Genomic DNA, 16390 nt, shown 5'->3' with positions numbered 1-16390 from the left:
CACTTCCCCATAGATTCAACCATGTAGACAACTGGTAGAGCTAATAGTCTAATTCTGAGAGTGTTGTAGATACAAGAATAAAATGGATAGAAACAGGAATGCTAAGTGTTGCTATTGACTCATTCATGTTGTCTCCCACTCTTCATTTTTACTAAGAATAGACATTGGCAAGATTACTTATCTTTAGGGGTTTGGAGGAACCCTCATCCTGGGACTGAGGGATTTAACCTTTCCAAAACTGGTATGGCTTCATTAGTATCAACCTATAACTAAAGAGTTATAACTGAACTCTCATTAAGAGTATTTTCTTTGCTTGTCCACTCTTAAAATGCAGTTTTGGGGCACCTCGGTGGCTCAGTTGGTTAAGCGTCTGCCTTTGGTTCAGGTCATGATCCCAGGGTCCTGGGATCGAGCCCCACATCGGGCTTCCTGCTCAGCAGAGAGCCTGCTTCTCCCTCTCCCTCTGCCTGCCTCTCTGCCTACCTGTACTCTCTGTCAAATAAATATTTTTTTTAAAAATGCAGTTTTGTCTTACACAAAATAATTTGTTTGAAATAGACCTGAAGAGAGGGATGTAAACAAATTTCAGTGCACATTGTTTTCATGAGGTATTTAAACCATGATGTTATATTCTCCATATTTCAGACATTTATGGCTTCATTGAGATTCACTTTCTGTAACATTTTGAAAATAAAAAAGGTACATTGATTTATACTTTTTAAATTATACTCCCCCAGATTTTCTTATATATTCTTATTTCATCTTGAGAATTCTTGTTGCAACAGATATTTCAGGATAAGAATATACTCGGTAGGCATTTTATATTAGAAGTACTTTTAAAACACCTATTTTAATAGAAAAATTAGAAAATAAAAATGTAAGAAAATTATAATGCTCTATTAATTCCATATCCCAAAGGTAACTTACAAAATTCTACAAATAGCTTTTTTTTCTTTAAAAATGGATCATAATATTCCTAGTTTTGGAAACTGCTTTTCACTCAACAATGTATCATGAATATCTTTTTAATAGACTTCTACCTACTTCAATAAAGTTCTAAAACATTTTCAATGGTATCATAATATTCTTAGAGGATACATTTATTAAAACATTTGGGTTGTTTTCCATTTTTTGTTCTCATAAACATTTATAACTAAATCTTTTCAAGACTAGACCCTTTTCATTAAATAAACAAAGTGGAAGATAAACTTCCAAAGACAGCTAAGTTATGATCTGTTGTAGTGCAAGACTATTTAATAAGGGAGTATGTTTTGTTAACCATAACATTTTATTTAATCATGGTCACAAATGAGCTTTTATGCTTATTGTTCACTTCTTTTCCAGTTTTTCCATCTATTTTTCGTTAGATACTTTTTGACTCCTGTATCACGGTAATTCTCTTCCTTTCGGACCTGGCAAAAACTGGGTATTTCTTGTGCTCATTTTGATTTTCACATAAGAGTTTATGATTATTGGGACACCTCGGTGGCTTAGTCAGTTAAGTGTCTGCCTTCGGCTCGGGTCATGATCCCTGGGTTCTTGGATCAAGCCCCACATTGGGCTCCCTGCAGAGCAGAGAGCTTGCTTCTCCCTCTCCCTCTGCTGCTCCCCCTGCTTGTTCTCTCTCTGTGTGTCAAATAAATATTTTTTTAAAAAAAGAGTTTATGATTATCAGAATACTTTTTGGGTAGATTTTACACATTAGGTGGAACAGCCTTGTGGATACACTAAGTGTCTAATGGGAAATCTACAAGATGTGGGTGAATACTGCAACTAGTAAAATGAAAATGTCTATTGAAAATAAAGGCACATTCTTTTTTATATATGTATTTTGCTTGTATGTTGAACTGTCACCCAAATGTACTTAACTTCATTGGACAAGTATAAGGCTTGCCGATTTCCAATTTTGGCAATTCTAAATTCCTGGTAGCCATTCTGGAGCTGCTATTATTTATAGCGTAGTATGATTAATTTTGTTATTTTAAATTTAGCTAAATTTGTTCTAATATGCTTTTCCTCAGTCCAAATACATTTCACCTTTTAAGTCTTAAAAATGGACTTGGTAGGATCAAAACGGTATTTAACCACTACCTATTGTGGTAAGAACCTAACAGTTTCAGGCAATGTAGGATTTAAAGGAAACCCTGAATTTCTGTGCCAAACCTGTGGGTGGGATGGGGGGCTATTGACAGAGAATGAGAAGCACAAGGGAAAGGTATTTAGCCTCTGTCTTCTAGGACTCCAGATTTCAGAATAAAGAAGTCACATTTTGTTTTAATCAAACATTTTAGAAAATAATGTTAGAAAAAATTTAAAGCTTTAGAGAACATAATTCAAATAGATTCAAAGATGCAGAATTCATCAGATTATATTATAGGAACCAGTATGACTTAATTCTCCCTAGATTTTATGAATCTTTATTAAGAGAAACCAAACTTACTGTCCAAAGTGATAACATATCAAAGAAATACATATCAAAATATGCTGCCATTATTAATAGTTCTTAACATCTTTATTGCATTTACAATGTGTGGAACATTATAGGGATTTACAGTAGAGGCCAAATATCCCAGCCCTTAAAAATTGAATAGGAAAGATTGGATGAACCATACATAAATATCTCTGAACACAAGCATTAGAAACATACATATGATTATAATTTTACAGGCTTATACAAGTAACTGCTATATGTAATATAACAGGCAGGAAGGGTAAAACACAGCGAATAAGAAAGTCACTAGGGTGTGAAATAACTATAGCTAGGTGGTACTAAACAAAAAGACAACACAGAAAATATGATTTGTAAAGCCTAAAATGTCCTGCAAAAACATAGCTATCCCCTATCACAACTGTGAGGTAGAATTCTTCCCACCCCGTTTTCTGGTTTCTTGACCACCAATTGGGGGGCTTTCCCATCCAGATGGTTCTCTCTCACATTGTTGTACTCAGAACAGACTAGTAGTACACATTTTTGATTACCCCTTCTACCCCAACTGAACAGAAATAATCTTTTCTGTTTAATTGGTCTTATTTCACCTACTGAAAACGGGTGGCAAAAGTTAGTAAAATAAACAAACCAGTGCTGTTTCTTCTAGCTAATATATCACCATGCTTGGGAAATGCTTTAATCTTTCAGGAAGTGAAACTAATGCTAACATTTCAGGCATAGGAACCCGTTGGGGAGCTGTTTTGGGCAGACAGGTATTTCTTTCCTCAAAGAACACCAACTGCCAACCGTTAACAATGCCATTTCCTATCACAAACCCACTTCTAATATTTCAAATATCAATCATAAAAATAGTTTACACCTTTCTACACATCCAAAATATAGCGAAAATCCGGGACACAGTATAACCACATTGGAAAAGGTATAGCAGTTTCTTTTAAAACTACCTTATGACACAGAAATTCTAATCCTAGGTATTCACCCAAGAGAAATAAAAGCCTATCTTCACACAAGACTTACATTAAGAATAATCATAGCAGCTTTATTTATAACTACTAATGCTGGAAACAGCCCAGGTATTCATAAATAGGAAAATGGATAAACTGCAATATAGTCATACAATGGAATACCACTCAGCAATAAAAAGGAATGAACTACTAAAACACCTAACAACATGGATATATTTCCAAACCATGGTAAGTGAAGAGGCTTCTAGAAAGAGTACATGCTGTGTGGCTCTATTTACATAAATATCTAGAACAGATAAATTTGATTCTGGTAGACAAAAGAACAGTGGTTGCCTTTGGGAGGGTGGAGTGGGGTCAAGGATTGACTAGAAAGGGCCAAAGGGGGATTTTCTGATAACATTTTATATTTTGATAGCACTGTATGCATTTTCCAACACTAAGAGATGCACACTTAAGATTTACGCACTTCATTGTATGCTAATTTTACATAAAAAATGTAGTAAGCACATACTGAGCTCTAGTTAATGATATGTATGCTGCAGTTATTAGTAGGAAAAGTGAAGATGCCTGCAATTGGATGAATTGATGGATGGATATGTGATAATGCAAGCAGAGTTAATGCTAACTAGCATCCAGGTGATTGATACACTGTAAAATTTTAATTTTTTTAGTATGTTTTAAAATTTTTATAAAATGTTGGAAAAAAAATTCCAGGGTGCAACATTTACCAAATAATGCCACCGAGAATTACATTATTGATCTCATGGCAAGATAATCATCAAATTCTTCTTAAGTGTCAATTTAGAAACTTAAGACCTTGTGAGAAGATATTCCTGAGTGTGAGGTGACCAATCAGCTCTCAAATCTATACTGGCTCAAAACTGTCAGTTACATTTTGATCCCCTCACACCTTCAAAAAATACACATATTGATCATATATTTTCAACAAATTTGTTGGCTGTGTAGACTAATGTAAGAGCTAAGATGAAGAAACATTCTTAAGAGAAACATCAAGCACAGAAATTTTTACCTGACTTCTAAACTAAAAAAGAACTACGGCAACTATAGTAAAAGATGTGTAGACCCAAAACACAAGGTGAGGTTTGATCATACTGCACAGGACCCTATGTTCTGAGTGGAAGGACATCTGAATTATCCTCTGTCTCTCCAAGGAGGGACTCATTTGGGGGCGACCTAAAGTGATGGCATGTAACTTGTAAATACTTCTAAGGTGACTCCTTGAGATTCACTAAGACTGGCTTCAGACTTCAATAGCACTTTGTCAGTAGTTTTCCACATGCCTGACTTAAAATCCATTAACAACACTGTGCTTATTATTTAGTGGCTGGTAACTATCTTCAGTTATTTGCTAAGAATTTCTATATAACTATATAGGGATTATATATATATATATATATATAGCACCTCATAAGGGTTCTCTAACAAAAATAATCTTGATTCTTTAAAAATTTTACTCATTGCTTTCAAAATATTTAGTCACAGTTCTGGCTTTCCTTTGATCTCTAAGTGCTTCATGTTCTAGTACAGGCTCTGCTTTTCTTGAAGCACATAGATTAGTGTTGTAAAGTTTTCAAGTTTGCTTTAAAATACTACAGTCATGTTATTTAGGATCGTATCTACAAACCTTTTTCAGTCTTAAAACATTCCCCTGTATTTATGCTATTTCACAGAGCATCCCTAGTTCTAGCAGTCTATTACAGGACCAGTCTTTGTTATTATCACTGCTCAAGTTTATCAAGATTGCTCTTCTCTAACCATAACAGTACTAATGGTAGTCTCAAGTCATGCTTGTTAATTATTAGAATACTTTTAACAGCTTTGTGCTTTTGTTGTTTCCACCAGCTGGTGCTGACTCTCTGAGATCCACTCTGAGTATGACTTTTACTTACTTATTTATTAATGGCACTGTGTCATGTCCTGTCACCCTCAAAGTAGAAGATACTCCTCACTTGTCTTCCATCTCGCTGGTCTATCATCCTGCCATAAAAGAGTTAATCTGTCAGATTTAAAAGTCTTGTTATTTACTAATGAGCTCACTGACTCCACCCTTAGTATTTCCAGTATGTAATTCTGAATGTAAGGGAAATGGAGCTCAGAGAAGTGAGCATAGTGCCATTTCCCCCATGACCCTATGCTCGTCATCTGAGACAAGAGTGACATTAAAGAATGTTCTATTTTTTATTCTGAAAAGATAATTATAATAATAATTCCTTCCACTTTGGATAATATTGTAGTTTTCAACACATTCTTAAATATGATTGTATTTACAAACCCAGAGAAGTTTAGTCATTTTTACAAAGGTCAGTAAATGGCAAAGCCAGATTTTGAGTCAGATATTCAAACTCCAAACTCTTTCCATTATATTCACTACAGTTCTTACTTTGGCTTTTTTATGATCTTTATTATGCTTGCCATTATTTATGCTTCTTAGCTAAACCTAGACGTTTCTATAGCATACACTGAAGACACATAATGTCAGATGTTAAATCAATACTTATTTTTGCCTCATCGAGGTATTTGTTGCCCTCCATATCAGAAGTATATTTTCCACTTCCAACTGAAGCTGTTTATTTTCAGAACTGAAAGTTAACACTGATAAGTTTACTAATTAGGTAACTAACTGGTCAGGTATGTTCCAGCCTATCTTCTTAATTCTAGGGAATTTTTCCTTTGGGGGTTTAACCAAAGATATCTCAACCACGTAACTCTTGTCACTGATGACATTTACTGATGTTAGTTTCCCATACCATTTTCAATAAGCTCAAGATGTGGAGGACTTTAGCAACCACAGCATGTTTAGTTCTTAGGAACCACAGGATTTTACTATGGTCCTGTGAGGATGGGAAGAGTACACAGCAATATCCAATCTCTCTGGCAAGGATCTTAAATGTAGTAGAGAATTCTGAGTTCTTCCTCTGACTGTAGGCCCTATTGTGAGTTACGTTCAGCTAATCTCACAATAATGCCATTGGTTACAACAGGTTTACAACAGAGTATGGTTTGCTCAGCACTATCAGAATGTAATCATCATGTTCACCTTAAAGCGTATGCCACCAACAATAACAACAAACTAAACAGCACACCCCATATTTCAACTGACAGGTAATGAAACAACACATCAATACTAGTTAACACTCAGGAGCGCTGGCCAATTTAAATGCCTACAAAGTGAGAGTAGTATCCAATCTTCTACACAGTAATGAAGCCTAGACCTGCCATCAACATCCTGGCTGGCGGACTGAGCAGTTTCATCACCATCATCAATGAGTCATCCTAGCAGAATAAGGTCGACAACAATGAGGATTGGAATGAAGTTAATTTTATCCAAAATAAAGTTACCATCTTTGCATCTTAACTCTGCTGGGCCAGACGTGTGAAGAACAGATGTCAAAACTGTTATATACTGAGCTTAAAAAGGAGCAAATATACAGTAAGAAGGCAAGAGGAAAAAAAATCCCCCAAATAAGAACGAACAAATAAAAAACAAAACTAGCCCAATTAACACTTCAAGAATTCCCTGAGATGAGCTGAAGTAATGTAGAAAGTTGTGGCATATACCAATAATGGCAGATAGAAACGATGGTTCTTTCTCCATTTGTGGGCCAACATTAATTCTTTGTACAAAGAACTCATGCTTTCAAACAGACTGCAGTCACTTCCTTCACATGTACTCTAAGTAAACTCTAATGCTATGAAAAAAAAACACATTAGGGCATTGTTGGGTTTTCAGTCATCACTGTATGTATACATATAAAAGTAGCAGCAAATTTACAAATGAAGAGCAACAGTATTCTGTCAAAAGCATATTCAGTTTCATCTGAAATCCTCAAATTACAAATAACATTTCCAGATGATGCCTTATTTTACTCTTGCTGTAGGCTGGATAGCTTAAGGCATATTAAAAATTAACTCACTGGACAATAAGTAGTCAAGCTGATGATAAAACTAAGAGTCCCATTACTTACAGTGCAGTTCCTTTCTAGCAAAGTCTTAATAAAAACATTCTTACTATTCTGAAATTCAGAATAGAGTGTAGCTAAATATCTATATTACCTAATATGTAAGTATCTAAAATACCAAATGACTTCCTTATGAATAGATTAATTGATGAGTCAGTCATAATTTTAGGAAATATATTTAAAACACACTTCAGACTAAAAAACAGAGGGAATTATTACTAATGCCTACAACAGACCATTCACATACAGAGGAAGTGAGCAACTATGAGCAAAAGGCTGGGAACAGGAGAGTCCCACAAGATCCCTTCCCTCAACAGAGATTATAATGTAGCAGGCACAGACATCAATAAACAATTTTAGCATGTGGTTAGCACCATTATGAAAACTGAAATGAAGAATCACAAAAGTTCATACTCAGAAGTCCTAAAAGACTGAGAAGATATCAAATATAGAAGGAATTTCCAGAATGTTCTCAGAAGCAGTAGCAGCTTCTGGGAGCAATCAGGTGTTGCTCCCAGATTTTCTGGCATGTTTGACTAGAAAAAAATTAACCAAAATTGCTCAGAGAGAAGAAAGTGAAAAAGAGGATGACTTCATCTAGGCTGTAATGTTAAGTAGGTAGTTGAAAGTATGGGTCTGACATTTTGGACCAGATATGGAACAAAAAACATTGGGATAAAATAGAAACCCCAAGGATGAGATCCCTCCAGAAGCAGTCTGAAGACAGAATCTGAGAGCGCATTTTAGTAGATACACTTTAAGAGTTATGTGACTGCATTCAACAGTTATGGCAGAGGATGACATCTTCAAGGGACAAGACACCATCTAGGAAAGGTTGCTCAATGGTGTAAATGTTGCAGAGACAGAGAAAGATAAGGAATGCATACCAAAAGAAACAATCGTTCAATTCAGTAACTGAGAGCCCACTGAGAAGAGTTTCACTGAAGTGGCTGTGTAAAACCAGATTGTAAGGTGTTGAACAGTGAGCAATGAGGATGCAGGGGGAATGGATATGGATTTCTCCAAGAGGTCTGACAGTGAAGAAGGCTGGAGAAACCAGCAAGTTCAGTGGAAGTTTTTTGCATTGGAGGATACATGAACATTTTTGTGGACATGAGAAAGGAACCAGCATACAATTCTTTGCATAATTTTGTATTGATCACAGACTAAAAGATTTTAATTTTTTTCAAAAACATTTTCTGAAATAAAAATTAACACAAAAAATATGTACTTTACTATTTAAACTTAATATAAACTTAAAAGCATTAACATTTTATAAATTTTATTTCTAAAAGAGTTGTACAATTTTTGTTATTAGACTGCTTCAGAATTTTGCTTCTAGTCTATCATGAGAAATTAAATTTTATTAACATTTGCTATTTTCATTCCAGAAATATTCCTCTGATATAAAGGATTACACTTAAGTAATTATGTATGCCTTCTTCCCCAACCCTCCTCCCCAAAGACAAAGTATCTTCAGGGTAGTTAATAATTTGGATATTTTTCAACTTGAAGAAGAGAACAATTAGAAATAGTATTCCATTATTTTTAAGTTCTTTAAGATCTAAATTGCTCTTCACAATTATTTTTCATAATTAAACATGCTTATTACATACACATGCTTACATATGAATTTCCTGGCTAAAACACATGCAGCCAACATGAAAAAACAAGTATTAAACCATCCTCACAATCCTAAGAATGCCCTTTGAAATAAGGCACTCATGTTTGGAAATAGGATATAACCACCAAATTAAATAAGATGTTTAAAAGAAGCCTTTTATTAAGCACAAACAACTTTTAATACATTATCAATACAAATAGGAAAATGTCTTTTAATGAATATGATATATCAAAGATCTGGAGGTTTTCTTCATACTGACACAATAAAAATAATCAATTTTGAAGAAGAATTACAAAGTAAATTTTTTGAGTACACCACTGTCTATTAATAACAATTTAACTATAGTCTAAATTTACTACATCACCTGGGGAGGAAGGTCAACCATTTTTTTATATAGAGAATTCCTAAACTCTTATTTAGCACCATTCAAAGCTTATTATCAGTTGTTCATCTACAAATTGACAGGTCAGGTAAAGCTTTAAAGCAAGTTTTCAGTGCAATGTTTACAGTTCCTTCTTTTAAGATACTTGGAGTCTATGGTCTCAAAGCAAGTTAAATAATGATGCCTTGGTAGTTGCAAGGTGTTAACATGTAGAAAGAAATGTAAAATGGAAAGAAATGAGGCTTATCCTGGCTGTGAAATGTATCTTAATGTATTGCGGCTAATGCTGTAGTATGCCAACGACATGCGGGATTATGAACTGCAGATTTGTGGGAAGCTGGTAGCTATTAGCTCTCTGTGGTCATCATTTCGGGATGTCTCAGCTGCTGCCTTTTGAGACTAACCAGTTTCATCCTGTCTCTGATGTGTTCTGCAGTGGAAGCCATGTCACTTGGACTCCCAAAATATTGTTCAGTTCTAAAAATCAAAACAAACAGAAAAACCACAATCAGATTAATAGAAATCCACTGATCACAGCAAATGCAAAAGGGAGCAAAGATTACCATAAATATTATATATGTGATATGGCATTAGTTCACTTGCAAACCATACTGTTTATCTTTGAGTAGTAATTCAGTGGGAGAAACATTTTTAAATGGCATAAAATATATTAAGACATGTTGAGAGAAAAACATTAGTGGTATTAAATGTCGTATCATATGTACTTATGATAATCTCAATAGATCAAAAATGCAACCAAACAATGAAACAATAAAGGAAACAATGCAACATTGGAGATATTCTACTTTTCAGTTTTGGGTGCATAAGCATACACAAATATAAAATTTGTATGTGTTCTTCAAGGATAAGGGCTATGTACACAAAATGTCTAATATAGCTGGCAAGTAAAATATCTGATTAATGTTAAGGCATCATTTGGGACTTTAACAGATAAAATCATTTAATGTTATCCCACTTGAAAAGATACTGTATTCAGAGTCACAGAAGCTTTTAGAGCTAGAAGAGTTCTTAAAATTATCTGGTTAAGCTCTGTATTTTTTAAGATCAGAAAACTAAGGCCTAGAAAATTAAATGACTTAACTAGGATCACACAGTGGCAAAACCAACATTTGAACCGGTGTCTTCAAGCAATGAATCCAGAGAGATCATCTAATTTCTTTTATTTTTCCAGGACAACGTTACATAAGATAAATCTGAATAAGCTTGCTGTCAAACAAACTTTATATAGCATCAACAGGTTATCATATAAATGGAACAGAATAACAATTCCAAATATTAAAGGTGGTGGTTATGAAATCTGAATATACAGTACTAACTTATTTCTCAATCTTAAAAACATGAGGAAATGCTATATGGACTATTTGTAGAACACAGGAGAACTCCCAGCAAAAATCCTTGTTATAGATGCTCCTAGGCTGACCTGAGTAGAATGGAGATGGTGTTAACAACTGGTTATGAAGCACAGAAATGGGGGTGGGAACTCCCTAGAATGGAACAACCAGAAGGCACCCTCTAATATTGTTATAAGCCAAATTTATAAATTTTTAGATTTTATTCTTTTAAACACTGCAGATATCTAATATGAATTTAGGCTACTTCTGATGGTTCAATTTTGGCTATGACCAAAGATTATCTAAATGCAGACTATGAATTATATTCTTTCAAGGGAATAAAATTGTATCTTCCCAAAATCAATTCCAAATAATCATTTGAAGTTCATCACACAATAGCAGTGGCACTTATTATGTGTCAGATTGGGTTTTTTTTGTTGTTTTTTTCTTTTTTTTAAGATTTTATTTATTATAGAGAGAGAGTACAAGTGGGAGGAGGGGAGTGAGAGAGAGAATCTCGAGCAGGCTCTGTGCCCAGCACAGAGCCAGACTTTGGGCTGGATCCCACGACCCCGGAGATCATGACCTGAGCTGAAACGAAGAGTATGACACTCAACCGACTGAGCACCCAGGCGCCCCTGTGCCATATTCGTTTTAAGCAATTTATATACATTTAACTCATGTAATTCCCCTGCCCCTGTAACCTGAAAAGGTATGAATAATATGTCCCTATTTTTAGATGACGGAATTGAGGCACAAAAAGGCTGAGTGGCTTGCCCAAGGTGTTACAGCTAGTAAGTGGTAGAGTTGAGATTTAAACCCAAGAAATCTGATTCCAGAGTCCACAATCCTGTCCATTACACTATACTACAGAGTAAGGATAGATGCATCCAATGATTGGTTTCTCTGTCATCTGAATTTAATATCCTCTGGATTACCTCTAAATTATTTTCACTGAGGTTGAGATCCTCAGGGATGAAGCTCCTTCAGATTCATTTACTGGCCCATTTATTTGCATGAGATTACTTCTTACTTTTATTATTAACTTTTGAAATGGAAAGCAATGTGGGAATCAGGATCCCATCATTTTACAAATGAAGAAATTCAGACTCCATATAGCATACAGGAAAGAGAATGCGTTCGGAGTTGGACCATCCTGAGACTGTATCCCAATTCTACTTAGAAGCTGTGAAATCCTGAGTACCTCACACTTAATCTTTCTGAGGTTCAGGTTTCTACATCTGTAAATCAGGAATAATCATACTGGTCTAGCACTGTTTGGTCAAAAATAATGAGGTGAAGTGTTTAACTTGATGTTTGATATAAGCTCACTAAACATTACACCCTGGCATTCCCCTTCCCTGCCCCGGATAAAGCCCAGAGGCATCCTGCTCCCTCCCATGAGAGCCAAGGCTAGAACCCAGGATACCAACCTTCTACAACAAGCTGTCAAGAAGCACCACATTTGACAGCAGCAAGTACCAACTGCTACTGTTGCTAAGAGCTGAGTTTGTATTTCTTTTCATTACAAACCAATTTATTGTGGAACTGAAGATGGGAACCAAAGCTAACTTACTTGGCTTTTTAAAAAATAGATTTTCCTCTCTTGATGATTTCACTTTAAGACCTCACCAATAAAAAGACAAAATTATAAGAACATGTACCATACCCATCAGGATAAACTACAGGAACAGTTAATCTATCCAAAAGTGATTTCCCAACTGCTTCAATTTCATCAAATTGCTCCTCATCATTAATAGCTTCAGGCTCTTCCGGACAGTCTTGCAAAATCTGCAACAAATAAAATGGCAACATCAATCAAGAGATATAGAAAGGCAATCAAGCTCATGTGAATTCAGTAGATTGAAGGTATTTTTGTTTTGTTCTTAGCATCTCCATGTACACCATTGTACAAGATTGATTACTGGTGAAGTTGGCTCAAAAAACTCAAATAAAATGAAATACATAATCCTTACTAATAATATATAATTGGAGTACAAAAAGTCTACAGTGATTTCCAAGAAAAAAATAATACTAGACTACTATTCAGAAAGTAAGTTCAAACTGTGCTTAAGAAATATTCCTTCATTCATTCATTATTTATTGTACTAAATGTTTATTTAGCAGCTTGGGATGTGACTGAGATATAGAATTTGACCTCAAACAGCTTACAGACGTCGAAAATGAAAGAAAATATAAATTCAAAACAACATATACTCAGAGTACAAACACATAACTGATGGGATGACCTATATAGGCATTTTACAGTTATTTTAAAAAACTGATCTGCTGACTTACCTGATGTAAACTGATAACGTTATAATTCAAATACAGGAAGTTCTACAGTCCTTGATAAAATACTATTTTCCTTACCTATTATCATTTAAATTTAACAAGGGGAGGAGAGGAAGAAAGAAACTGCTATAATTTATAACAGCTAAGTCTATAGGTATTGACCCACACTAGTCAATATAGTAGCAAGCCTAGTGAACACCTGAAAGGTGGCTAGTCCCTCAAATTGAGATGTGCTATAAGTCCAAGATACACACTAGATTATAAGAAAAAAACTGAAAAATGTGGGGAGGGGAGAAGAAAAAGAAGTATTTATTTTTGCAACTATTTTTGCATTATACTTAATCTAATCTGTTTATTTCAGCATTACTCATAAATAACTTTATATAAAATTCTAGATTCAACTTAAATATTTTCCCAGTCATTATACTCTATAAGTTGCTTATAGTTATTATGATTATATTTATGCTTACCAGTATAAAACAAAATGCAATAAAGAAGAAAATAATATCTGATAACAAAAAGCTTTACAAAGGTTTGAGCAGTAAAGAACCTTAAATTGTGCTAATTATAAGCATGATAAAGGCCACGTAGCAGAAGAAAAAGGAACATTAATATTCTATGCAAAAAAACTCTCAACCATTTACATTCTTATATGGCCTCATAAAAAAGTCTAGATCTTAAAATCTCCTTGCAGATACATTTTAAGTTTTTACTTAAATTCCAGTCAGTTAACATACAGTTTAATTAGTTTCAGGTGTACAATACAGTGATTCATCACTTACATACACACCTGGTGCTCACAAGTGACCTCCTTAATCCCATCACCTATTAACCCATTGCCCACTCACCTCCCCTCTGATAACATCTCTGTTCTCTATAGTTAAGTCTGTTTCTTGGTTTGACTCTCTTTTCTTCCCCTTTGCTCATTTGTTTTGTTTCTTAAATTCCACACGAGTAAAATCATATGGTATTTATCTTTCTCTGACTGACTTATTTCACTTAGCATAATGCCTTCTAGTTCCATACGTGTGGTGGCCAAATGGCAAGATTTCATTTTTTTCTAGCTGAATAATATTCCATTGTGTATATACCCCACATCTCCTTTATCTATTCATCTATGGATGGGACACTTGGGCTGCTTCCATAACTTGGGTTACTGTAGATAATGCTGTTATCAACATCAGGGTGCATACATCACTTTGAATTAGTATTTTTGTGTTCTTTGGATAAATCCCTAATAGTGGGATTGCTGGATTTAAGGGTAGTTCTATTTTTAAATTTTTGAGGAAACTCCATACTGTTTTCCGGAGTGGCCTTGCAGATACATTTTGAAAGCAGTATCTTAAAAAGTTATCAGTAGTGTTAGAAATTGGGCCAGTAGTCACCCTTGGACAGGAGGCAGGGGCAGCAGGAACAATGTGATTAAAAGAGGGTGGCAGAACTTCTGGGGTGCTGGTAATGTTCTGTTGTTCAAATAGTGCGCTGATTTCACAGGCATGCTCATTTTGTGAAAATTCATTGAGAAGACCGAATTCAACAAACATTTATGATCTGTACACTTTTCTGTGTTAATATACTTCAATAAAAACTTTTCATTAAAACAATCAGTATGGGTGCCTGGGTGGCTCAGTCAGTTAAGCATCTGCCTTCGGCTCAGGTCATGATCTCAGGGTCCTGGGATTGAGCCCCGAGTCGGGCTCCCTGCTCAATGGGGAGTCTGCTTCTCCCTTTCCCTCTGCCCCTCCCCCTGCTTGTGCATGCTCTCTCTAATAAATAAATAAAATCTTTAAAAAAAATGAAACAATGAGTAGATAAACAAGTTTAAGCCATTTTATATACTTTCACCTTCATCATTGTTACGCCTGTTTTAAACCAACCGAAGCACTGACCTATGGAGTTCAGTGACCAGCTCAGCAAGCGTTGACTATAAACAGTTTCCAACAGAAGTACATTAGAACACTGCCCAATTCCTGAGATTCCTGGTCACATCTCTTCTGTTCTACAGACTAGGCTATATCACATTTACATCTTCAGTTTCTCACATTTCATATTGTATTGAACATCCCCTACACAGAAACTTTCATTCTGAGAGATCAAAACAAAGTTAACTACATAACAAAGCTCCTCTTCAGAGTGGAAATGTAAGGATTGGTGCTATAAATTTTCTCTGAGTTAAGAAAAGGGCTCTACTGAAAATTTGCCTAAATAACACTACATATTGCATTTTTGGTTTCCGGGACTAATGAATTCATTAAATAAATTCTAGAATGAATCTTTAAAGATAACACATGAAAAAAAGGTTTTATTTTCATCTTTATTCTCATTATTTTTAGCTGGGTAGTCTCTACTTTAAACCTTATAAAATTACAAAGTGCCCTTTTAAAAAATTTATGACAATTAGTTGCAGAGGCAAAATGTCCTTTCCTTGCATAATGAAAGTGATGGGAGTTGTGACACCCTAAAGATAGCTCATTCAGGGGGTCAGGTTTGGTAAGAAGAGAAGCACTATTGAGAGACGACTCTTAGATGGTTTTGGATTTCTCCAACCATAGTAAGCCAGCACTAGTATGGATTATACTACCCGAGAATTTGATTTGAACTCTCTAAGACAATATATCTAAACAAACTTTAAACAATGGGATTAATATAAGTTGGAAAAAAACACAGGCTAATCACATAATTATAATATTAAAATTAATACATTTTAAACATACACAGTAAATACTACTGAGACTACACTTTTAAAAAAGCGAACCTTTTCAGCATTTGAGTGAAATGCAATAGCCATTTCCAGCCTATGCACTCTCTCTTCAGATGCTATTGTAAATTGTTTCCATACTCTGTTCAGTCGAGGAAGTGTGTCTCCAGATGACCGAGATGTGCAGCGCAGAGACTGACACAACACAACTGTGGCCTGTAGCAACTGTCTTCCATAGTCATAAGTGCTCTAAAAAAGAAAAAGTAAACATGAAATTATAGTAAAAGAATTCTGAAAAGAGAGTCGGGAAAGTGTGCAGGAAGGATTGTGGTTGCAAATAGGTAACACTACTGGAAATCAATCCTGAATGACTCCACGGCACTTACTACAACAAACTAACTGCAGGCATAAAAAAGGATGGGGAAACAATACTTTGAATTTTTTCTTTCTTGTTAGGCTTTGCTCTCTTCTTCTTTTTTTCCCCATCTCATTCTTGTCAATTCCACAGGCCAAAAAGAATGTCTGATCACTCATTAGCCAAAACAAATGGGTGAAGATGGGCTCTTTATAGGTCACTTTTTATCCCATACAGGAAACCACAATTGTTCACTGAGAACTCAATTATTAGGGAAAATAAATTATGAT

At 35.0% G+C, this 16390-nt stretch overlaps 1 protein-coding gene across 7 annotated transcripts in view; it reads right to left on the bottom strand.

The window, feature by feature from the left end:
* Nucleotides 1-2447: 2447 nt before the first annotated feature.
* SESTD1 (SEC14 and spectrin domain containing 1) overlaps nucleotides 2448-16390 on the bottom strand; it is a 148393-nt gene continuing 134450 nt past the window's right edge. For 3 of the 7 annotated variants that reach the window (XM_032407174.1, XM_032407165.1, XM_032407156.1), the window contains exons 16-18: nucleotides 15803-15994; nucleotides 12422-12543; nucleotides 2449-9877 (exon numbers count right to left, since the gene is read on the bottom strand). In XM_032407174.1, coding sequence (XP_032263065.1) covers nucleotides 9748-9877; nucleotides 12422-12543; nucleotides 15803-15994 — 444 coding nt within the window. In that variant the 3' untranslated portion in view covers nucleotides 2449-9747. Of the gene's footprint in view, nucleotides 9878-12416; nucleotides 12544-15802; nucleotides 15995-16390 lie in introns of all 7 variants that reach the window. The other 4 variants (XM_032407202.1, XM_032407182.1, XM_032407193.1 and 1 more) reach the window with 4 other exon arrangements.

The sequence above is a fragment of the Phoca vitulina genome, unplaced genomic scaffold, assembly GCF_004348235.1.
Source record: "Phoca vitulina isolate PV1807 unplaced genomic scaffold, GSC_HSeal_1.0 scaffold1, whole genome shotgun sequence".
Taxonomy (NCBI): Eukaryota; Metazoa; Chordata; class Mammalia; order Carnivora; family Phocidae; genus Phoca; species Phoca vitulina.
This window is presented reverse-complemented; position numbering and strand designations above follow the sequence as displayed.